General features: G+C 44.4%; 1 protein-coding gene across 1 annotated transcript in view; it reads right to left on the reverse strand.

Annotated features, from left to right (window-relative positions):
- The window catches only part of LOC126481768 (uncharacterized protein DDB_G0286299-like), a 29,241-nt gene extending 3,242 nt beyond the window's left edge, over positions 1 to 25,999 (reverse strand). The window contains exons 1-3 of the mRNA XM_050105722.1: positions 25,973 to 25,999; positions 16,789 to 17,084; positions 7,419 to 7,487 (exon numbers count right to left, since the gene is read on the reverse strand). Of these exons, the coding sequence (XP_049961679.1) occupies positions 7,419 to 7,487; positions 16,789 to 17,084; positions 25,973 to 25,999 (392 nt within the window). The remainder of the gene's footprint in view (positions 1 to 7,418; positions 7,488 to 16,788; positions 17,085 to 25,972) is intronic.
- Between the last annotated feature and the right edge of the window lie 341 nt (positions 26,000 to 26,340).

Genomic DNA, 26,340 nt, shown 5'->3' on the forward strand with positions numbered 1-26,340 from the left:
CTAGCCGCCGCAACCTGGAAATCTAAAGGGTGCGACCTTCCTTGGACGTGAGGTCGCCGAAGAGAAAAATCCCCCGCCGTTGATCACTACAAAAATGATAGGAGACTACGTCGATGTTCTCATGGATGGGCGATCATCCCAAGCTCTTGTGGACTCTGGAGCATCATGTTGTTGTTGTTGTTGTCTTCAGTCCTGAGACTGGTTTGATGCAGCTCTCAATGCTACTCTATCCTGTGCAAGCTTCTTCATCTCCCAGTACTTACTGCAACCTACATCCTTCCGAATCTGCTTAGTGTATTCATCTCTTGGTCTTCCTCTACGATTTTTACCCTCCACGCTGCCCTCCAGTGCTAAATTTGTGATCCCTTGATGCCTCAGAACATGTACGATCAACCGGTCCCTTCTTCTTGTCAAGTTGTGCCACAAACTCCTCTTCTCCCCAATTCTGTTCAATACCTCCTCATTAGTTATGTGATCTACCCATCTAATTTCAGCATTCTTCTGTAGCACCACATTTCGAAAGCTTCTATTCTCTTCTTGTCCAAACTATTTATCGTCCACATTTGACTTCCATACATGACTACACTCCATACAAATACTTTCAGAAACGACTTCCTAACACTTAAATCTATACTCGATGTTAACAAATTTCTCTTCTTCAGAAACTCTTTCCTTGCCATTGCCAGTCTACATTTTATATCTTCTCCACTTCGACCATCATCAGTTATTTTGTTCCCTAAATAGCAAAACTCCTTTACTACTTTAAGTGTCTCATTTCCTAATCTAATTCCCTCAGCATCACCCGACTTAATTCAACTACATTCCATGATCCTCGTTTTGCTTTTATTGATGTTCATCTTATATCCTCCCTTCAAACCATTGTCCATTCCGTTCAACAGCTCTTCCAAGTCCTTTGCTGTCTCTGACAGAATTACAATGTCATCGGCGAACCTCAACCTTTTTATTTCTTCTCCATGGACTTTAATACCTACTCCGAATTTTTCTTTTGTTTCCTTTACTGCTTGCTCAATGTACAGATTGAATAACATCGGGGAGAGACTAGAACCCTGTTTCACTCCCTTCCCAACCACTGCTTCCCTTTCATATCCCTCGACTCTTATAACTGCCATCTGGTCTCTGTACAAATTGCAAATAGCCTTTCGCTCCCTGTATTTTACCCCTGCCACCTTCAGAATTTGAAAGAGAGTATTCCAGTCAATATTGTCAAAAGCTTTCTCTAAGTCTACAAATGCTAGAAATGTAGGTTTGCCTTTCCTCAGTCTAGCTTCTAAGATAAGTCGTAGGGTCAGTATTGCCTCACGTGTTCCAACATTTCTACGGAACCCAAACTGATCTTCGCCGAGGTCGGCTTCTACCAGTTTTTCCATTCGTCTGTAAGGAATTCGTGTTAGTATTTTGCAGCTGTGACTTATTAAACTGATAGTTCGGTAATTTTCACATCTGTCAACCCCTGCTTTCTTTGGGATTGGGATTATTACATTCTTCTTGAAGTCTGAGGGTATTTCGCCTGTCTCATACGTCTTGCTCACCAGAAGGTAGAGTTTTGACATGACTGGCTCTCCCAACGCCGTCAGTAGTTCCAATGGAGTGTTGTCTACTCCCGGTGCCTTGTTTCGACTCAGGTCTTTCAGTGCTCTGTCAAACTCTTCACGCAGTATCGTATCTCCCATTTCATCTTCATCTAAATCCTCTTCCATTTCCATAATATTGGCCTCAAGTACATCGCCCTTGTATAGACCCTCTATATACTCCTTCCACCTTCCTGCTTTCCCTTCTTTGCTTAGAACTGGGTTTCCATCTGAGCTCTTGATATACATACAAGTGGCCCTTTTTTCTCCAAAGGTCTCTCTAATTTTCCTGTAGGCAGTATCTATCTTACCCCTAGTGATATAAGCCTCTACATCCTTACATTTGTCCTCTAGCCATCCCTGCTTAGCACTTCCTGTCAATCTCATTTTTGAGACGTTTGTATTCCTTTTTGCCTGCTTCATTTACTGCGTTTTTATATTTTCTCCTTTCATAAATTAAGTTCAATATATCTTCTGTTACCCAAGGATTTCTACGAGCCCTCGTCTTTTTCCTACTTGATCCTCTGCTGCCTTTACTACTTCATCCCTCAGAGGTACCCATTCTTCTTCTACTGTATTTCTTTCCCCCATTCCCGTCAATTGTTCCCTTATGCTCTGCCTGAAACTCTGTACAACCTCTGGTTTAGTCAGTTTATCCAGGTCCCATCTCCTTAAATTCCCATCTTTTTGCAGTTTCTTCAGTTTCAATCTACAGTTCATAACCAATAGATTGTGATCAGAGTCCACATCTGCCCCTGGAAATGTCTTACAATTTAAAACCAGGTTACTAAATCTCTGTCTTACCATTATGTAATCTATCTGATACCTTCTAGTATCTCCAGGATTCTTCCATGTATACAACCTTCTTTTATGATTGTTGAACCAAGTGTTGGCTATGATTAAGTTATGCGCTGTGCAAAATTCTACCAGACGGCTTCCTCTTTCATTTCTCTCCCCCAATCCATATTCACCCACTATGTTTCCTTCTCTCCCTTTTCCTACTCTCTAATTCCAGTCATCCATGGCCATTAAATTTTCGTCTCCTTTCACTACCTGAATAATTTCTTTTATCTCATCATACATTTCATCAATGTCTTCATCATCTGCAGAGCTAGTTGGCATATAAACTTGTACTACTGTAGTAGGAGAAGTACCGTCGCCAGTTGGAGAAAACCGTATTCGTCGACAGCAAAACATCTCTGCTGAAGGTGACTAATGGGAAATACGTAAAACCTACAGGAAGATGTACCATTCGTGTGGGTATAAGTGGCCATACACAGCCCTTTGAATGCATCGTCTTACAAGGGTGTAGTCATGACACCATTCTCGGATGCGACTTTTTGGAAGCTTCTCAGGCAATTATACGTAGATTGTGGTCGCTCGAAGTTTATGCTAGACAAGATGAGATAATGTGGACAAGACGATGCGCATCCGAGTGTGTGGAGACTATGTGTGCTGGATGAAGTGATCATTCCTGCAGTCAGCGCTAGAAAGGTAACTGTCACGTACCATGTCATGCATCAACCCACCGATCTTGTAGTGGAATGTAAGAGGAGCATACCACTGAAGAATAACTTGGTCATCCCAGCCTCTGTCGTCTCGTTTAAGAACGGATTCAGTGAATTGTGGATAGATAACTGCCACCGAGAACCGCAGATCCTTCCAAGACGCATGGGGGTAGGAAACGCTGAGCCCTTAATTGAAGAACAGCTGAGCGTCATAGAAACCTCCCAGGCCGAGTCTGTGGGTGAAATTAGCGCTATCACTATTAGATCTTCTAGCTCGACTATCACCAGATCTCACTTTAGGAACAACAGAAGAAGCTAGTTGCCATTCTTCAAGAGTTCTCTGAAAGCTTCAATCCACAGGCGAAGAGCAAATTAGACAAATCGGCGGTGAAGCACTGGATTAGCAATGGAGACCATCAACCAATAAGACAGAGAGCATACCGTGTGTCAGCAACGGAAAGTCGAATAATACGCGATGATGTAGAGAAAATGATGAAGAATGACATCATTCAGCCTTCGCAGAGCCCATGGTCGCTACCAGTGGTCCTCGCCAGGAGGAAGGATGGCAGTTGGCGCTTATGTGTTGATTACAGGAAGCTTAATAAGATAACTAAAAAGGACGAATTGACGATACACTAGATTGTCTGGAGGGGGCTAAGTTTTTCTCAACCAGGGACATGTACTCGGGATATTGGCAAATCGAAGTAGGTGATGCCGATCGCAAGAAAACTGCGTTCATCATCCCTGAGGGCCTGTATGAGTTGAAGGTAATGGCGTTTGGTTTAGGTAATGCACCATCAACTTTTGAACGAATGATGGATAATCTTCTAAGTCACCTGAAGTGGACGATGTGTCTTTGTTATTTAGATGACACCATAGTCTTCTCAGAGACATATGATGAACACGTAAAAAGACTGAGGGACGTTCGTAAGTGTCTCCAACAAGGCAGACTGAAACTTAATCCAAGAAAGTGTCTCTTTGGAGCAAAATAAATCAAAATACTTGGACACCTTGTGTTAAATGAAGGTGTGCAGCCAGACCCAGAAATGGTATAACAGAATTTCCTATTCCTAAAAGTATTAGAGATGTGAGAAGCTTCCTTGGATTATGTTCTTATTACCGTCATTTTATCAAAGACTTTTGTATCAAAGCCAGGCCACTCCAAGAGTTGTTAAAAGCCGATGCTAAATTTATCTGGGGTAGTGCTCAATAAGATTCTTTCGATGTGCTGCGAAAAGCTCTGACGACTGATCCTGTACTTGGTCTGTATGATGAGAGAGCACCTACAGAACTACACAGATGCCAGCGGGTATGGCATCGGTGCTGTTCTGGTGCAAATTTCGGATGGAAAAGAGAATATTATAGTCTATGCTTGTAGGACACTTACAAACGTCGAGAGAGGCTACTCAACGAGAGAAAGAGAATGCCTTGCTGTGATCTGAGCCATGTGAAAATTTCGACAGTATCTCTATGGAAGGCCATTCACAGTTGTTACAGACCGTCATTCACTTTGTTGGTTGGCAGGGCTTAAGGATCCAACAGGGCGACTCGTCTTCAAGAGTATGACATTACCATAGTGTACAAAAGCGGAAGAAAACACCAAGATGCCGACTGTCTCCCAAGAAACCCCGTGCAAGACTTTGATGAAGATAGTGACTGTCTCGCTGCACTCCAGGATCTTTCTGCCAAGCAGAAGAAGGACCCCAAGATATCTCAAATTATGCTTGCCTTAAATCGGTCAGAGGATGTGAAAGGACAGTTTAAGGTAGTTAATGGATTACTTTGCAAGAAAAACTTTGAACCGTTTGGAAAGAGGTGGCTGCCAGTGACTCGTAAACATATGCGCTTAGATGTGTTTCCGTTACATCCTGATGATTTGGACGACGATTACACCGGCCAGGTGTTAACCAGAGCTGAGGAAGCTCGATAGTTAGCTCGACTCCGCACGCTGCAGGCTCAGAAAAACGATTGCCGAAGGTATGAGGCGAGCCACCGCTCTGTTGCCTACCAGCCTGGTGACTTCATCTGGATCTTCCTTCTGTTCGGAAAGTTGGTCTCTCTGAGAAGCTCCTCAGGCGCTACTTTGGATCTTATAAGGTTGTGAGACAGTTGTCTGATGTAACTTACGAAGTTGAAGATTTCGACCCCGACACAAGACGACGAAAAGTCAGAGATACGGTCCACTTCCTTCGAATGAAGCCCTATAAGGATCCTGCAACCCAGAGTAAATTCGAAGCTCCAGCGACAGGCAACAAGCGGAAAGGTGACGAAGAGCGTAGCGGCAAAAGAAGTTCAAAGCAGATCACCGCCAGGACGAGAATCAGTCATCGGGAGTCGGAGTATGCAGGACCAATGACTCGTTCCCGGACTAGGACGACGTAACACCGAGACGCTGTTCTCTTACGAACGGAGCAGTATCGCAGAAGAAGCTGAGTAGTTTTGAGGTGTAGTGGCTGTGATACAAAACTGTTGCACGGAGGATCGTGAGTCCATAACTCACCCCGACTGTAAAATTTTTAATTTCTATATTCGATTCGAGTACTTTCTAGAAGTATCCACAAACGACAGGAATTATTGTACTGGAATGTTCTGTAAATGTATATACCGTATGTTTCCTGGCCGGAGGCAGTACCCTCCGCGCTCTTGTATGTGCAAGTGCTGAATAAACTTTCGTTAAATGAAGTTAGTGTTCGTCATTCATCTAATTACACCTTTTTCTACGTGACATTATATATATTTTACAAGTACGGTTTCCTTTCCAGTAGAATCACCTGAAGATGCTGCTTTAATGCAGCGAAATCGGTCGTGATTCAATCATCACTTAACAGCTTTCTGCGATTTAATTTAAGTTCTATTATTTTCGGTCTAAAAAGTGTTTTTTCCGTCTTGCTACAGTTAAATACTGTTACTACACTTATATATTATTTTTCAACAGGCACGTTTCTTTTTTATTTGCTAAGCATCTTCTGTGGTCAATCTGGAAATCTTGAAATAGTGTGTGCATAATGTGCCTTTACATTCTAGTCTGTATAGGAAGAAGACTAATATCTCAAAAAAAGTTTATTGTAAACAGCAATTCTTCCTAAACTTGCCATACAATTTACTTACGGTGCCTCTTGTTTGCGTTTTCTAAAAAACCACTGATTGAAGTCCAAGAAAACCTCGTTGCAAGTTCATTTTTCGCAATTTTTTTGGCTTTTATTAACCCACTTTTTCATACTCTGCATTTGTGTTTTTTCCACTTCACATTTGTAAACTAGAAAAAGGGAAATAGCTGCATGCATTCTGCACTCAGCACAGTGTTTATGTATACTCATTCGTGTACTGTGTACGTTTTGAGCATAGCCAGCCCTGTGAAGACTATTTTTGTTAGCTGTCAGGTGCTCGCGGGGAGGAAGAGAGAGAGAGAGAGAGAGAGAGAGAGAGAGAGAGAGAGAGAGAGAGAGAGAGAGAGAGAGAGAGAGAGAGAATCACGAAAGTGAAGTGAAGTGCAAAAACGCAGAGCAAAAAACAGGAGGTTGATAAAAGGTGAAAAATTGTGCCGGCCGGGGTGGCCGGACGGTTCTAGGCGCTTCTGTCTGGAGCCGCGGGACCGTCACGGTCGTAGGGTCGAATCCTGCCTAGGGCATGGATGTGTGTGATGTCCTTAGGTTAGTTAGGTTTAAGTAGTTCTAAGTTCTAGGGGAGTGATGATCTCAGAAGTTAAGTCCCATAGTGCTCAGAGCCATTTGAACCATTTTTTTTTTAAATTGATATTTGAATGTGTAACCAGGTTTTTTCCGGCTTCACTGCTGGTAAAAATGAAAGAAACAAGAGATAAAAACACTGTAAATAAATTGCATGTTGATTTTATAAAGAAGTGCTGTTTATAAATACCAAACTGTAGAGACATATTATTTATACCACATATCCAGCATGGAGAGCTGCATCAAACCAGTCTCAGGACTGAAGACCACAACAACAACATCCAGAATAGCCACAAAACACGCTTCATAGATAAAAGTGAAATGCTTCTAGTGAAAAATACTTTTTAACTGCAGCAAAAGAATATTAACTGATACATATCAGCTGCTGTGAAATATGGCTATGCAAACAAACATAAAGTTTGTTTTTTGTGACGCCATACAGTTACTCTGAAAAACATAAGAGGGAAGGATACAAAGCTTAAATTCTACAGAACACATGATCTGTCTACGGTAGCGTATGAAAGTGAGACGAGGCGATTGGTATGAAGGTAAGAAAATCGAGTAGTACAATAGCTATTGTTAGAACGACAATAACTATGACAGTGTAAGGTGTATAGTAAAGCCGTGTTACTTACGTCCCATTGTCCGTGGAATTGTCATCGTCCAAGACTCCGACTTCGATGATGACATGCGACAGCACGTACCTGCAGAATGAAGGAATTGATTAGCCAGCCAGTTTTAATTGTGTGCTGTCTCGTTCACTAAATGGCTCCTATATCGTCTCGCAAGTCATAAAACACCCGTTATATTTTCATTACAAAGAGAACAGACTGTAGATAGGTTTTTAAATTTATTACGATACAATTCGATGTGATTTCTGTAGCCATGAATAGTTCTAAACGCACTGAATGTGCAACAATGAAAAAATTTCAGCTCGTTTTGAGTCAAAGATGAAAACTAGAATTTCTCAAATGGAACAGTTGTGGGCATTGACACAACGGTTGAGACGTATCATGAATCCACTAACAAGTGACACACAAATATAGATTCTCCTGCCAATCTACAAAATAATTGTATGTGCTGTAAGAGTGATGAACATAATGTCGCGAATAAATATCCTGAATATCGCATAAAAATAAAACCGATTGTTGAAGTTTGTATCTGAAGAATGTGTAGTTGAATGATGTCTTTTATATTCCTCTTGCTTCGTAAACAACAGTGGCACAAGATTTTCAGTAGAAGGAGTCACTCTCATCCAGCAAACAGTCTGGTTAAAGAGGGCGGAGGAGCGGACAGAGGCTCATACGACCACGTCTTGTTGTACCTCAAAAGGAAGTTCGAAAACATTCTGCTTGCGGCGGAGGCTGAATCCTCCGTGAACAATAGGAACGACTCCGAGGTGGCCATCAGGATAGTTGAATTTCAGTCCTTGGGTGAAACATCGCACAACATTAAGGCAAAGCTCTTCGGTCCGCAGTTTGATGTACACGACGCTGCTCGTGATGGAGAAGTGAATTCCTACGACACCCTGAAGTGTCAGAACAACTTCGTCACATATAAACTGTTCCACTTTGTGCGTTCGAGGTCGTGGATGTTCCTCTTGAAAGATGATGTTTATAGTCGCACGGCGGTAAGATGTCATTGCAGGTCGGAACTACATCTACATCTACATACATACTCCGCAATCCACCATACGGTGCGTGGCGGAGGGTATCTCGTACCACAACTAGCATCTTCTCTCCATGTTCCACTCCCAAACAGAACGAGGGAAAAATGACTGCCTATATGCGTCTGTACGAACCCTAATCTCTCTCATCTTATCTTTGTGGTCTTTCCGCGAAATGTAAGCCGGCGGCAGTAAAATTGTACTGCAGTCAACCTCAAATCCTGGTTCTCTAAATTTCCTCAGTAGCGATTCACGAAAAGAACGCCTCCTTTCCTCTAGAGACTCCCACCCGAGTTTCTGAAGCATTTCCGTAACACTCGCGTGACGATCAAACCTACCAGTAACAAATCTAGCAGCCCGCCTCTGAATTGCTTCTATGTCCTCCCTCAATCCGACCTGATAGGGATCCCAAACGCTCGAACAGTACATAAGAATAGGTCGTATTAGTATTTTATAAGCGGTCTCCTTTACAGATGAACCACATCTTCCCAAAATTCTACCAATGAACCGAAGACGACTATCCGCCTTCCCCACAACTGCCATTACATGCTTGTCCCTCTTCATATCGCTCTGCAATGTTACGCCCAAATATTTAATCGACGTGACTGTGTCAAGAGCTACACTACTAATGGAGTATTCAAACATTGCAGGATTCTTTTTCCTATTCATCTGCATTAATTTACATTTATCTATATTTAGAGTTAGCTGCCATTCTTTACACCAATCACAAATCCTGCCCAAGTTATCTTGTATCCTCCTACAGTCGCTTAACGACGACACTTCCCCGTATACCACAGCATCATCAGCAAACAGCCGCACATTGCTATCCACCCTATCCAAAAGATCATTTATGTAGTTAGAAAACAACAGCGGACCTACCACACTTCCCTGGGGCACTCCAGATGATACACTCACCTCCGATGAACGCTCACCATCGAGGACAACGTACTGGATTCTATTACTTAAGAAGTCTTCGAGCCACTCACATACTTGGGAACCAATCCCATACGCTCGTACCTTAGTTAGGAGTCTGCAGTGGGACACCGAGTCAAACGCTTTCCGGAAGTCAAGGAATATGTCATCGTACCCTTCATCCATGGTTCGCAAGATATCATGTGAAAAAAGGGCGAATTGGGTTTCGCAGGAGCGATGCTTTCTAAGGCCGTGCTGATGCATGGACAGCAACTTCTCTGTCTCAAGGAAATTCATTATATTCGAACTGAGAATATGTTCGAGAATCCTGCAACAAACCGATGTTAAGGATATTGGTTTGTAATTTTGAGGATCCGTCCTTCTACCCTTCTTATATAAAGGCGTCACCTGCGCTTTTTTCCAGTCGCTCGGGACTTTACGTTGGGCAAGGAAGATAGCGGCGTAGCACCATACACTGATGTGTAAACAAAATCAAGCTCTCTGAGTATTGCTCGAAGCGCTGAGCACATCCGCCTCGTGTCAAGGCTACGAGCCAACTGATCGTTTCAGCCATCCGGACATCGTCCCTGACTGAATCAAACTTTCAACTTATCTACACACGACTGACGAAGAGCCCCTGCCCATTATCCTCAATACTCGTGGCATGTGGCTGGTTCCTGTACGAGGTCAAGTGTATGTCTGCATCTGAAGAGAAAGGATGAATTGCCCATGTCGCCCTGTTTATATAGACTGCCGGGAAAAAATTGTACACCTGGAAAGACGACGTCGATTTGGATCTGACGATGGCATATGCCATCTGCGGGATAGTAGGTGCACTGATAATGGTTTAAACTTCGTCTGCAAATAGATAGCACAGTGGCATAGCAACCAGATTGCCATATGTGTCTACTATTTAATAAGGAATGCTCACAGCCAGAGGGCTCAGTGTGGTGCAAATGTGTAAAGCAAGGAGGCAACCATGCCACAGAAATACACTCCTGCTACTTACAGCCAAATGAGTGAGTATGAAAGAGGTCAAACTATGGCTTTTCGAGTGGCGAGATGTTCCTTTTGGAGAAGTGTCCCACACGTTGGACGTGCTGCATCATTTGTGGAACGATACTGCTATCAGTAGTCACATCAACATACTCATACACGTAGAAGAGGTACTGGATATCCACGCAGCACAGACACCCGCTAGGTTCGTCATATTGTAAGGCCAGAAGTGGCAGATCGTACAGCTACCACAGCACGGATAAGAGAGCTTGTGAGCCCTGATGTGCGGATACGAACTGATGCGAACTGATTATTAGAAGTGGGACCATGAATATGCACACCTCTAGCCCGTCTTCCACTCACGCCACAGTATCGACATGCACGGCTCACTTGGCAGAGGATCACTTGGCAGATGGAATGGTGCGCCTTGGTGTTCAACGGTGAAAGCAGATTCTGCCTGCACAGAAGTGGTGGTGGTTTGTCCATACAACGTACACATGCAGAATGTTGTTAGGCCACGTTCTTTTGCCGTTCTTATAACAGGAAAGCTATGTCTTGTTCCAGTAGGATAATCCTCCCACACACAACGCCTGTGAAACTCAACGAGCTCTGAAAGACGCGCAACAACTTCCCTTTGGCAGAACAATCTCCAGATTTGTCTCCAGTCGAGCACGTGTCTGATAGGAGGAGAAGTGACTCGTGCGACTCGTCAACCAACAACTCTTTCAGAAGTAAGTGACCAGTTCGAGCAGCCGTGGCATAACATGACAAAATTTTCTCGGAGTTCCAGCCGCGTCCAGTGGTTTAAAATCCACGAGCTTTCGGTCGAGTTCTCCTCTGCCATTTCTAAGTGGTGACAGCCGAATGATTGCTGCTGCCTTTCTTATACAGCCGCGCTGTCTTCAGTGACGTCACTGGTGCTCGTTCCAGCGCCATTTATGGTAATGCTTTCATTGCGCGCTTGCCGCGCCCGTTTCAACTTTCCGATGGTCGGGTTCCAAGCTGTGTTTAGCTACAGGTCGCCTTTCTTATTGCGAATGTTGTCAGAAATTTTTAACTCGATCGCTTCTTTTATAACACTGTCCCAAAAATTAGTAGTCGGCGTAATAACAGATGTCTCCGCAATTTCTGTGGTGTCACCGCCAGACACCACACTTGCTAGGTGGTAGCTTTAAATCGGCCGCGGTCCATTAGTACATGTCGGACCCGCGTGTCGCCACTGTCAGTGATCGCAGACCGAGCGCCACCACAAGGCAGGTCTCGAGATACGGACTAGCACTCGCCCCAGCTGTACGGAAGACTTTGCTAGCGACTACACGGACGAAGACTCGCTCATTTGCAGAGCATGCTAGTTAGAATATCCTTCAGCTAAGTCCATGGCTACGACCTAGGAAGACGCCATTAGCACTACATTGCATTTATCTAGAGAGAGTCTCACTTGTATCATCAAGAACGCTGTATACAAATGATGGATTAAAGTTAAGTATTCCAGCAGATACGTACTTTTCTTTATAGCATTCATTACATATCCTGTTTCAGATCTCACGCCACCCTGCGTGAGTTAGCGCGTGCATCTTGGCCGCCTCTTTCTATTAGTGTACGTAGAGTTGGCAAGTCTGCCGACACTACAATTTCAATACGGTGTCCATTCTCCAAAGCATGTTCCGCCACCGCTGATTTATCAATATACCGTAGGCGAAAACATCTTTCGTGTTCCACACGGCGCTATTCAATAGTACGTACAGACTATCCGATATAGAACTGTCCACACCCACATGGTATTTTATATGCTCCTGGCGTTCTGAGTCCAACATCGTCTTTCACAGCCGTCATTAGCTGTCGAATTTTAGCTGGTGCCCTAAAAACCGTATAGATTGTATGCTTCTTTAAAAGCTGGCTGATTTTTCCTGTTATTGGGCCACAGAACGGCAAGAACGCAAGCTTCTTCGTGCCCTCATCGGAGGTCCTCTGCAAGATGGCTTGCGAAATCTGGCGGTTGTTGCAGCCGTTTTCTTCGAAGACTTTCCGAAAGTGGCTCAGTTCCTTTGGAAGGTTTCCAGCGTCTGAAACGGCTTCCGCTCCATGCAGCGATGTCCTCAGAACAGAACTTTTCTGCGAAGGGTGGTGACAGCTGGTAGCATGCAGATATCGGTCTGTGTAGGTGGGTTTCGGATAAAAACTGTGGCTGAAAGATTCGTTTCCTTACGGGCGGCGAGGACGTCTAGAAAAGGCAAGGCACCATCTGTCTCTACTTCCATCGGGAATCTGATGTTATCTTGGATACTGTTGATGTGGCTGCGAAATTCTCCCAGCTTTTCACTCCCATGAGGCCAGGAAATGAATGTGTCGTCGACGTAACGATAAAAATAACTAGGCTTTGCAGGAGCGATGTTCTCAAAGTACTAAGAAACTTTGGTTTTATGTCAAAGCGGTAGGTGAATCAAAACAAAATGTCCAGACACTCTGTGACCAAAATGATACTGAAACAGAGGATGACAGACTAGAGGCCGAAATACTAAATGTCTTTTTCCAAAGCTGTTTCACAGAGGAAGACTGCACTGTAGTTCCTTCTCTAGATTGTCTCACAGATGACAAAATGGTAGATATCGAAATAGACCACAGAGGGATAAAAAAACAATTAAAATTGCTCAAAAGAGGAAAGGCCGCTGGACCTGATGGGATACCAGTTCGATTTTACACAGCGTACGTGAAGGAACTTGCCCCCCTTCTTGCAGCGGTGTACCGTAGGTCTCTAGAAGAGCGTAGCGTTCCAAAAGATTGGAAAAGGACACAGGTCATCCTCCGTTTTCAAGAAGGGACTGCGAACAGATGTGCAGAACTACAGACCTATATCCCTAACGTAGATCAGTTGTAGAATTTTGGAACACATATTATGTTCGAATATAATGACTTTTCTGGAGACTAGAAATCTACTCTGTAGAAATCAGCATGGGTTTCGAAAAAGACGATCGTGTGAAACCCAGCTCGCGCTATTCGTCCACGAGACTCAGAGGGCCATAGACACGGGTTCACAGGTAGATGCCGTGTTTCTTGAGTTCCGCAAGGCATTTGATACAGTTCCAAACAGTCGTGTAATGAACAATGTAAGAGCATATGCACTATCAGACCAATTGTGTCATTGGATTGAAGAGTTCCTAGATAACAGAACGCAGCATATCATTCTCAATGGAGAGAAGTCTTCCGAAGTAAGAGTGATTTCAGGTGTGCCACAGGGGAGTGTCGTAGGACAGTTGCTATTCACAATACATATAAATGACCTTGTGGATAACATCGGAAGTTCACTGAGGCGTTTTGCGGATGATGCTGTAGTATATCGAGAGGTTGTAACAATGGAAAATTGTACTGAAATGCAAGAGGATCTGCAACGAATTGACGCATGGTGCAGGGAATGATAATTGAACCTCTATGTAGACAAGTGTAATGTGCTGCGGATACATAGAAAGAAAGATCCTTTATCATTTAGCTACAATATAGCAGGTCAGCAACTGGAAACAGTTAATTCCATAAATTATCTGGGAGTAGGCATTAGGAGTGATTTAAAATGAAATGACCATATAAAATTAATCGTCGGTAAAGCAGATGCCAGACTGAGAGTCATTGGAATAATCCTAAGGAATGCAGTCCGAAAACAGAGGAAGTAGGTTACAGTACACTTGTTCGCCAACTGCTTGAATACTGCTCACCGGTGTGGGATTCATACCAGATAGGGTTGATAGAAGAGATAGAGAAGATCCAACGGAGAGCAGCGCGCTTCGTCACAGGATCATTTAGTAATCGCGAAAGCGTTACGGAGATGATAGATAAACTCCAGTGGAAGACTCTGCAAGAGAGACGCTCAGTAGCTCGGTACGGGCTTTTGTTGAAGTTTCGAGAAAATACCTTCACCGAGGAGTCAAGCGTAAATCTCGCGAAGAGACCATGAGGATAAAATCACAGAGATTAGAGACCAGACAGAGGCGTACCGACAATCTTTCTTTCCACGAACAATACGAGACTGGAATAGAAGGGAGAACCGATAGAGGTACTCAATACCTCCGCCACACACAATCAGGTGGCTTGCGAGGTATGGATGTAGATGTAGGCCGGCCGGAGTGACCGAGCGGTTCTAGGCGCTACAGTCTGGAACCGCGCGACCGCTGCGGTCGCAGGTTCGAATCCTGAATCTGGCATGGATGTGTGTGATGTCCTTCGGTTAGTTAGGTTTAAGTAGTTCTAAGTTCTAGGGGACTGATGGCTCTGAGCACTATGCGACTTAACTTCTGAGGTCATCAGTCGCCTAGAACTTATAACTAATTAAACCTAACTAACCTAAGGACATCACACACATCCATGCCCGAGGCAGGAATCGAACCTGCGACCGTAGCGGTCGCTCGGTTCCAGACTGTAGCGCCTAGAACCGCACGGCCACTCCGGCCGGCCGGGACTGATGACTTCAGCAGTCAAGTACCATAGTGCTCAGAGCCATTTGAATTTGTAGATGTAGATGAGGATGTACTCCGTGAAGAGGTTGGCAATAACTGAAGCTAATGGGATTCCCATTGCGACGCCGTCCGTGTTGTGGGATAAAATTACGCAAGACAGTATTAGTCATGGCCAACGGCCTTGCAGCAGTGGTAACAACTGTTCCCGTGAAACAACCGAAGTTAAGCGCTGTCGGGCTGGGCTAGCGCTTGGATGGGTGACCATCCGGTCTGCCGAGCGCTGTTGGCAAGCGGAGTGCACTCAGCCATTGTATGACCAGCTGAGGAGCTACTTGGCTGAGAAGTAGTGGCTCCGGTCTCGGAAACAGACATACGGCCGGGAGAGAGGTGTGCTGACCACATGCCCCTTCAGATCCGCATCCAGTGACGGCTATGAGCCTGCTCGGGAGGAGTTTAGTATTAGCCATGTGTACGTTCGACTAGCTGACAGAGGCTGTACCACGTACTAACTTGGGTGTTTCAGCAATGGGTCGATACCTGAGGTACCTCCGAACCGCTTTTGATATTGATATTCATTTACAACATGCGGCTCTGTTGTAACAATAAATTTTAACTGAATTGGAAAGCTCAAAAGGAGTCTATTGCACTACTGGCCATCAAAATTGCTACACCACGAAGATGACGTGCTACAGACGCGAAATTTAACCGACAGGAAGAAGATGCTGTGATATGCAAATGACTAGCTTTTCATAGCATTCACATAAGTTCGGCGCCGGTGGCGACACCTACAACGTTTTCTCATACACAAACAGCAGTTGACCGGTGTTGCCTGGTGAAACGTTGTTGTGATGCCTCGTGTAAGGAGGAGAAATGCGTACCATCACGTTTCCGACTTTGATAAAGGTCGGATTGTAGCCTATCGCGATTGCGGTTTATCGTATCGCAACATTGCTGCTCGCGTTGGTCGAGAGCCAAAGACTGTTAGCAGAATATCGAATAGGTGGGTTCAGGAGGGTAATACGGAACGCCGTGCTGGATCCCAACGGCCTCGTATCTCTAGCAGTCGAGATGACAGGCATCTTATCCGCATGGCTGTAACGGATCGTGCAGCCACGTCTCGATCCCTGAGTCGACAGATGGGGACGTTTGCAAGACAACAACCATCTGCACCAACAGTTCGACGACGTTTGCAGCAGCATGGACTATCGGCTCGGAGACCACGGCTGCGGTTACCCTTGACGCTGCATCACAGACAGGAGCGCCTGCGATGGTGTACTCGACGACGAACCTGTGCGCACAAATGGCAAAACGTCATATTTTCGAATGAATCCAGGTTCTGTTTACAGCGTCGTGGTGGAAGCATCCGTGTTTGGCGACATTTCAGCAGATTAATGCACGACCGCATGTTGCAGGTCCTGTACGGGCCTCTCTGGATACAGAAAATGTTCGACTGCTGCCCTGGCCAGCACATCCTCCAGATCTCTCACCAATTGAAAACGTCTGGTCAATGGTGGCCGAGCAACTGGCTCGTCACAATACGCCAGTCACTAGTCATGATGAACTGTGGTATCGTGTTGAAGCTGCATGGGCAGCTGTACCTGTACACGCCATCCAAGCTCTGTTTGACTCAATGCCCAGGCGTATCAAGGCCGTTATTACGGCCAGAGGTGGTTGTTCTGGGTACTGATTTTTCAGTATCTATGCACCCAAATTGCGTGAAAACGAAGTCAGATGTCAGTTCTAGTACAATATATTTGTCCAATGAATACCCGTTTATCATCTGCATTTCTTCTTGGTGTAGCAATTTTAGTGGACAGTAGTGTAATTTTTTCCGGCGATGGCAACCGTACCTCGGCGGGTACCTCGGTCTCAATACGCTCTCAAGTAGGGTGCTGATGGTATCTCGCACCCTGACCACACCAACCCCGTAGCAGGCAGCGATGTTCACGATGTTTAGCATAATGTAGGTAACTGGTGACCGGTACTCACGCGTCTCCGGGGGCGGCGGACTCCGGCAGGTCTGGCTTCTCGGGCAGCGGCAGCTGCTCGGCCAGCGAGACGGCGCCGGGTGGCAGTGCGTCGAGCGTGGGCGGCGCCAGCGGCAGCACCGTCACGTTGGCGGCCGCCGGGTCCGGCAGCAGCGCCACCGACAGCACCGTCAGGTTGGCCGGCAGCGCCCCCCGCGGCACCACCGCCAGGTTGGTGGCGCTCTGCAGCACGCGCGGCGGCACCGGCGACGCCGGCGACAGCGTCGCCACGGCCGCCAGGCACACCAGGGCCCACACCTGCGCACGTCGGCGGCGTTACCTCGCTGCACGAGCACTGAGCCACCCCACGTAAAGGCAAATACGCAGTCTCTGGTTGGGTTGTTTGGGGGAAGAGACCAAACAGCGAGCTAATCGGTCTCATCGGAATGGGGAAGGGAGTCGGCCGTGCCAAGGAACCATCCTGGCATTTGCCTGGAGCGATTTAGGGAAATCCCGGAAAACCTAAATCAGGGTGGCCGGACGTCTTTAATTTCCTGAATGAATATTTCGATGATCGTGTGATTGCTTTGGGCTATCCGAAACATACAGGAGGCGGCGTGGATTGGCCTCCCTATTCGCCAGACATGAACCCCTGTGACTTCTTTCTGTGGGGACACTTGAAAGACCAGGTGTACCGCCAGAATCCAGAAACAATTGAACAGCTGAAGCAGTACATCTCATCTGCATGTGAAGCCATTCCGCCACACACGTTGTCAAAGGTTTCGGGTAATTTCATTCAGAGACTACGCCATATTATTGCTACGCATGGTGGATATGTGGAAAATATCATAATATAGAGTTTCCCAGACCGCAGCGCCATCTGTTGTTGAAAATTGTAACTACTGCAATTTCGAAAGTTTGTCTGCCTGAAAATGTACTGTTGTCCCAAGCATATTGCAACAAACGGTGTAATTCTATCGCTGCTCGTTTAGTTTTTATTGCCGTTTCAAATATACCGGTCATTTTTGAAACACCCTGTATGAAACTTCCTGGCAGATTAAAACTGTGTGCCGGGCCGAGACTCGAACTCGGGACCTTTGCCTTTCGCGGGCAAATGCTCTACACAGTTTTAATGTGCCAGGAAGTTTCAGCTACATGACTGCCCTGCAATTCCCACTGAAGTGGCTGGCAGACAGTTCATCGCACGAAAAAAATGGTTCAAATGGCTCTGAGCACTATGGGACTTAACATCTGAGGTCATCAGTCCCCTAAAACTTAGAAATACTTAAACCTAACTAATCTAAGGACATCACACACACCCATAGCCGAGGCAGGATTCGAAACTACGACCGTAGCAGTCGCGCGGTTCCGGACTGAAGCGCCTAGAACCACTCGGCCACCACGGCTGGCGTTCATCGCACGGCTTTCACACTCTCTCTAATGTTCCACACTCTACAGCGTGCGGGAAAAACGAATATTAAATCTTTCAGTGCGAGCTCTGATTTGTCTTTGTGACTATAGTCATTTCTCCCTACGAGATGGGCAGCAAAAGAATATTTTCGCATTCGGAGGCGATGAAAATTTAAACGTAGTTGTTTTAATGATTGGCACTCCAACTCGCATATCATATCCGTGCCACCATCTCCCCTAATTCGCGATAATACAAAACGAGCTTCATCAATTCTATCCAGAGCCGGCCGCCGTGGCCGAGTGGTTCTAGGCGCTTCAGTCCAGAACCGCTTTGCTGCTACGGTCGCAGGTTCGAATCCTGCCTCGGGCATGGATGCGTGTGATGTCCTTAGGTTAGTTAGGTTTAAGTAGTTCTAAGTCTAGGGGACTGATGACCTCAGATGTTAAGTACCATAGTGCTTAGAGCCATTTGAACAAATTCTATCCGGTAAAGAGGCTATACCTCGCAGCAATACTCCAAAAGAGCAGACGTGTTGCATCTTTTTTAAGTGTTCTACCAATAAAACTCTTAGTCAGCCTTCATCAGAACATTATCTATGTGATTTTTGCAGTTTCGGTTGTCCGTAATTGTAATCCATTGTTATTTCGCTGCTTTGACAGCTTTTAGATTTGTATGATTTATCCTCAAACTGAAATTTAACGGATCCCTTTTAGTACTCATGTGGATCATTATTTAAAGTCTGCTGCCACTTACCACGCCATACTGTTATCTTGCATAAATTAGTCAAAGCAAAGAAGAATGTGCAGATCTGATTAAAGCCACATTTTCAAGTTCAGAATCACTTCTGCATTCAAGCAGTCTAATATTAAACGCCATGTCTGAAAATGAAATCAGTGTGGCTTCTTCTGTCACGTGCTTATATATATGTAACAGGTATAAGGACTGATATTTTTATATGTGGTACCCTCATACGTACGTACATTAATGTGTTGGTTATATATCTACACACACACACACACACACACACACATTTATATATATATATATATATATATATATATATATATATATATATATATATATAAAACAGGTATAGGCGCAGATGTTTTTGTATGTGGCACCCTAATATGTACACACATTAGTGTGAGTTATATTTTCTCTGCATAGAACAATCTTCCCACAAACACGTCACAAATTTTAGGATCCAATGTTTTCTGTTTTCTGTATGGTCGCAACTACTCCACTAAGTGGAATATGCATGTCAGCATAGAGTAACCGGTTTGCGTCCACGCGTCCACACTTCACTTCAATGCCTAACCTACTGTGCTGGGGAGAAATGAACATTAACGGATGGCTTTCTCTCGCCACATGTACTTGGGAGTACTAACCACCTAAAAACACATTATTACTAATAGCTATAATTATGGAAGGATCCCAAGACATCTCGAGTGTTCTACTATCAACAGAGATTTAGCACGATATTCTTCACGACCATTAGCTTAAGTCTTGTCTACTGCCTAACGCACTCGATGGGGAAAATTACTGTATCTTTCTCCGTGTAGTAATACCGGAAATGTTGGCAAAAACTGGAAATTTGTGGTAAGGTCTAATGGGACCAAACTGCTGAGGTCATCGGTACCTAAGTTTACATGCTATTTAATCTAATTTAAACTAACTTACGCTAAGGACAGCACACACATCCATGCCCAAGGGAGGACTCGAACCTCCTGCTCGGACGTGGCAACACGCCCTAGACCGCGAGGCTACCCCGTGCGGCGGAAATGTTGGAGAATATCCCGCTAGCAGTCAGTCAAGGACTCTAATTCGAGCAAGACGGAGCTCCACAATACTTTACCGTTGATATCAGAGAACATTAAGATAATATTTTCCGCAATTGTTGGTTTGGGAAGGGTGGACTACAACAGTGGCCAACACATTCTCACGACTCACTCTTAGGAATTTCTTTTTCTGGGGGGAGACGACACACCAACAGACTCTCTAAAAAAAGCTCGTTGCACGTTTGGCTGAAGATACAATCATTATTCCAGAATGAGATTTTCACTCTGCAGCGGAGTGTGCGCTGATATGAAACTTCCTGGCAGATTAAAACTGTGTGCCCGACCGAGACTCGAACTCGGGACCTTTGCCTTTCGCGGGCAAAGGTCCCGAGTTCGAGTCTCGGTCGGGCACACAGTTTTAATCTGCCAGGAAGTTGCAATCATTATTAGTGAAAAACCTGGTTATTTGAGACTGTTAGACAATCATCAGCACGCAGCCATTATGGCTGAAACACCTGGTTGTTTTGAGCGTGTTAGAAAATCATTAGCAGATGCTAGTTTTGGACTAATTTAAATGGACGATATTTTCAGCAACGCCTCTACGTAAAACAATATGCATTACACGGAAGTTTGAACACCGTTTTCGACCGCTCCGGTCGCAGGTTCGAATCCTGCCTCGGGCATGGATGTGTGTGATGTCCTTAGGTTAGTTAGGTTTAATTAGTTCTAAGTTCTAGGTGACTGATGACCTCAGAAGTTAAGTCACATAGTGCTCAGAGCCATTTGAACCATTTGAACACCGTTCCTGAGAATTACTAGCGTCAAAACCTTGATCGACCCCTGGTGGGAGAATCGTGCACCTGTGGCTTTAGAAATGTGTTTCTTTATTGTCACCTGTAAAGACTCTGAAGTTGTTTTTTACATCCTGCATGCATTTGCAAGGCGACCTTTTTATCTTGAGAGAACGAAATATCTCAAAAACTGTGCTTCGAATTAAAAAACGGAAAAATAGTTGTTCAACATTTTTAAAAATGCCCGGTGGTATCAGTGTGAGGGAAAAATCCGAAAAGTTAGTTAGGTTTAAATAGTTCTAAGTCTAGGGGACTAATGATCTCAGATGTTAAGTCTCATGGTGCTCAGAGCCATTTGAACCATTTTTTGAAATCTTAAATCGGAACATCCCATTGCTATTGTAGATTCGAAATCTATTGAAAAAATATGTAACTTTTGTATGCAACACTTTGGTCGTTGCGTGATAGATGGCACTGTACACGGAAAATAACACAATTGCGTTTCAGAACGGTATTATCTCGAGAAAAATACATTAGATAAAAAAAAGAAAGCAGATGTTGAGTAACTGTGAAAGAAATCTTGTCTGAGGTGTGTCCCGTCACCTCTCACCAACAGTGTGCTGGTGCTGGTTTAAAATATGTCCTGTCACTTTTCACCTCTCACCAGTGGGGTGCTTGCTTGTAACAATTATTTCACAATAAGTGGTGAGAAATGTCCCTGCCCACTTCGAGCCACTTATTTAGCAGCACACTGAATGATTTGACGCAACTGAGAAGTATCCCCGATGTAGTCTGCTGAAATGCATTGCTAATACTCTGAAGGCTTCACATTTTCTGAAACCCCACAAACAAAAGTCGGGCGAAGTGAGACTTGGCGATCTTTCAGGCCAAGTTACCTGCACCACCTCTTCCGATCCGCCGATGACTGATTCACTGCACCTAATATTGCAGTTTCATTAGCCTCTCCAGCAACTGTTCTTCGACACTTCCTGTTTCGTAGTTGTACAGTTCCCTCTGTGGAGAACTGTCGAATACACAGAAAAAGAAGCGCGTGATCGGACATTTCTGCCACTTCCTCCAAAAATGTAATCCATTTTAATTTTTTCTTCTATGGTAATTGCCTGCATTCTAACTATTAAAGCAGTCAGGTTATGAAGGAACATATTTAAGAAACGAGGGACGACGTGCACACCTGTCAAATAATGAATCAATGAAAGCTGGAAAACAGCTACACGCAGAAAACTGCAAAGCACTGAGCCATTTGCCAGACATGTCTGTTTGAACATTTTTGATCCAAATCATTTTTCTCGAGATAATACGCCCACCGTTTTGCCTGTCAATTCTGTTATTCGTCGTGTATCGCGCAATGACAAAAGTGTGACATACTAAAGTTACGCCGGCCGTTTTGGCCGAGCGGTTCCAGGCGCTCAGTCCGGAACAGCGCTGCTGCTGCGGTCGTAGGTTCGAATCCTGCCTTGGGTATGGATGTGTGTGATGTCCTTAGGTTAGTTAGGCTTAATTAGTTCTAAGTCTACGGGACTGATGATCTCAGATGTTAAGTCCCATAGTGCTTAGAGCCATTTTAACAAAAGTTACGTATTTTTTTCCCTTTGAATCCGACTGAACAAGAATAACGTTATGTTCATATTTAAGAATTTGAAGTTGCACCGCGGTCTGCGGTGGGGTAGCGAGGTCAACATTTGTATCACCGAATAGTACTTTTCGGGGCGTTAGTACGTACATATAAAGTTGTCAGTGACTCATAAACGTCTTCAGTACATAATGACAAAATTCTGGCCGTTTTCATTATATTATAAAGAGCCTAATAGACACAATAACGACGTGAGACTACCACAATCGTTCCATCACACTCTTTCATGTCACAAATTAGCTTTTTCTTTTTCCTGCAAGGATGGCTACGAAACGAAAATTTGTGCGCAAGTAAGTAAAATGATGAAATGATAATGACTTCTCATTTTCTTTCTACTTGTGACTCGTGGCCTATACACAGAACAGATTTCACGTTAACCCTCTAAAGGTAAGGTTGGGGTTGGATCCGACACCAGCAAGTCTGTTTGGTTTACAACTCCCCACTCCCTTTTCTGAGAGCGCTGTGGTTCCAGCTACCCTACCAGCCAGTCGTCCCGAGAACGCCGAGGAGGCCACGTCAGTCTGCTGAATCACCTGCAGCTACCCTCTCTATCCGAAACCTACATTACCCGCGCTCGGGTTGGATCCGACCCCACCTTACTGTTTACGTCACACTTCTTTTGTGGGGAGGATTCAACCCCATATTGATGTTTATATTACATATACGTTTTGTTTTCTCTTCTAGTATCTTACTAAAATGGTGCATTAACTCCTTAGAACTCCTGAGGAGATATACAACGAGTTTCTCCGACAGGAGGCTGAGTCAGAGGATGGCGACAATATCGATGCAGAAAACTGTTCTGAAACCGAGGATGATGTATTATCTAATACTGATGACGGGGATGATGTATTTCATTGTGCGGCAGGAGCAGTCGGGTTTGATAATTCTCAGTCAGATGTAGATGATGAGGGAAATTTTGAGCTAGGTAAAGACTTAGAGACAATATGGACCAACAAACCCGTCCATTCAATTTTCTAGGACACCAGCGTCAAATATTATTACTCATCTCCCTGGTCCACGTGGGGAAGCAAGGGGGGTCACTAGTGAATTGGAAATATTTTTATTATTTATAGATTCGAAAATTATAGAAAAAATTGTTTTGTACACAAATCTTGAAATCGAGAAATCTAGGCAAAAGTACAATACGGTCCAGTGGTTTGATTCACCAACGGAGAGCGTTGAAAAAAAAATGGTTCAAAGGGCTCTGAGCACTATGGGACTCAACTGCTGAGGTCATTAGTCCCCTAGAACTTAGAACTAGTTAAACCTAACTAACCTAAGGACATCACAAACATCCATGCCCGAGGCAGGATTCGAACCTGCGACCGTAGCGGTCTTGCGGTTCCAGACTGCAGCGCCTTTAACCGCACGGCCACTTCGGCGGAGAGCGTTGAAATGAAAGGGTTGATGGGCCTTCTCTTCACGAGTGGTGTCCTAAAAAATTATATGCTCAGTGTAGATGAGATGTTCTCAGCAACCTATGGACCTCCGGTATTCCGTTGCACTATGTGCAAGAAAAGGTTTGCATTTGTTCTAGAAAACCTCTGCTTCGATGATAAAGCCACCAGAGAGGCCAGAAAAATCAACGACAAATTTGCGGCTTTCAGAGAAGTGCGGGACATGTTTGAATCTAACAGTGAAAAAAATTATAGTCCATCTGAATATGTCACAGTAGATGAGACTCTACTGAGGTTTCGGGGTGCCTGTCCATTCAAAACGTATATTCCATCGAAACCCGACAAATATGGGTTGAAAATAATGTCACTATGCGACGCAAGGACATTCTATTTTTTGCGTGGAATTCCATACACTGGCAAGGACAACAGAATAAAGAGGAGACCTGGAGATTTGCCTTTACCTGCCCAGTATGTTTTGCGCCTGACGGAATCTATCAGGGGTTCTGATAGAAACATTACAGCGGACAGTTGGTTCTCCTCACTGGAGGTGTCTGACGCCCTCCTCCAAAAGAACCTCACATTTGTAGGTACACTGAAGAGGAACAAACCTCAAATACCACCATCAATGCTGCTTTCCGCTCCAGTAGACTCTTCAACATTTATGTATCAGGACGACAAAACTTTGGTGTCATTTTCCCCAAAGAAAAATAAAAAAGTTTTACTGATATCGTCTATGCACTTCTCTGGAGACATAAATGAAAAGTCAAATAAGCCTGAAATTGTGGAGTTCTACAATCTAACTAAAGGAGGGGTCGATGTATTAGATACGCTTTGCCATAGCAGGACCGCAAAAAGAAAATCGAGAAGATGGCCCATGCGGTACTTTTATGCTATTTTAGACATCGCTGCTATAAATAGTTTTATCATTTACAAAAGCAATAGCAAAATGGACAGCTTTTCAAATCACGCGAGAATATCATTTCTCAAAAATCTTGCGCTCTCTTTGGCAAAACCTCTTATGGAAAAGAGGTTGAATAACACGCATCTTCCCTGTGAGCTCCGTTCACTATTGGAAAACTTTTAGAAAAAGAACCAATCGAATTAGACAAGCCTACCCAAGCACAGCCACTAAAGAAAAGAAGATGTGATTTTTGTGACAGATCAAAAGATAGGAAGGGAAATGCTTTTTGTAGTAAGTGTAATCGTTCTATATGTGGGGAGCATAAAGTTATTATATGTCCTGACTGTAAAGAAACTGAGATGTGATAAATTGTTCCAAATATGTATTTTGAGGGCTGTATGTGACCGTTTCCAGGATAACATCATACATTTATTATTGTTTCTATTACATTATGTGTACAAAGACAAGCCGGCCGTGGTGGACGAGCGGTTCTAGGCGCTACAGTCTGGAACCGCGCGACCACTACGGTCGCAGGTTCGAATCCTGCCTCGGGCATGGATGTGTGTGATGTCCTTAGGTTAGTTAGGTTTAAGTAGTTCTAAGTTCTTGGGGACTGATGACCTCAGAAGTTAAGTCCCATAGTGCTCAGAGCCATTTTTTTGTACAAAGACATTTATCATTGAGAACTTTATATTTCGAAACTGCTGACACTATAATTATTTTCTACAATTAGTAAGAGATGTTTCACATTTAGTTCCTATCTTTAGAATTTCTAAAGCACTCACGTTCCTAGTTGATGACTGAATCTATTGATTTTTACTACATTTTCAACAATTTTTTAGAGAATATTTCTATTAAGGTATTTTTTTGTAATCAAGTTCCTATTTTTTCCAAAGTACTTTATATTCTTACTTATTAGCTACAAAAATAAAAAAACTTGTTATAACAAATATTATATGTGTTTAATTGTTAATAAAAGTTTTTCCCATTATTCATTTTTTATTTTACCCCGAAAAATCGATATTTGGAGGGTGGGGTCTGATCTAACCCTACCTTAGCGTTTATGTCAGGAAACTTCACCTTACCGTTAGAGGGTTAATGTCGTTCGTCGACAGCGTTTAACTATGTTCGAAGGCGCTGCCAAATCATTACTAATGTTAGTGAATGGATCTTCGCATGCAGGAAGGAGGATGGACGCTTTTGCCTTCCTAGTGACGGCTCGTTAATGGGCAGGAAACTCAGGTACTAACAACATGTATGTCCGGCGGAGTACTCACCCGGGGAGAGATGACGCGAGCAGCCATGACGGAAGCACTGAACAGAGTCCGCCGCCCGGCTGGCAGCGCCTTTATACCAGCGCGGCGCGCAGCGGCTGCGTGACGCAAGCGACACGCCCCCTGTCTGCGGACAACTACACTGCCTCGGGTTGCGCCTGGTCAGTGCGCCCTAAGGTGAATGATGACAGCTCACCACGGTTCACTGCCATAAAGAGGCTTTACGAGTCGTCAGTGGGTGTCCCAGCTTTTTCTTTTTAGCGCAATTCAGTCTATACGAAGTAATAAAAGACGTGGGCTGTCCCAGTAGTGCTTCAAGGGATTTCCGAAAAGGCCGTGGGTCAATGTGATAGAGGCTGAATAGTTCCAAG

This window comes from Schistocerca serialis, chromosome 5 (assembly GCF_023864345.2).
Source record: "Schistocerca serialis cubense isolate TAMUIC-IGC-003099 chromosome 5, iqSchSeri2.2, whole genome shotgun sequence".
Lineage (NCBI taxonomy): Eukaryota > Metazoa > Arthropoda > Insecta > Orthoptera > Acrididae > Schistocerca > Schistocerca serialis.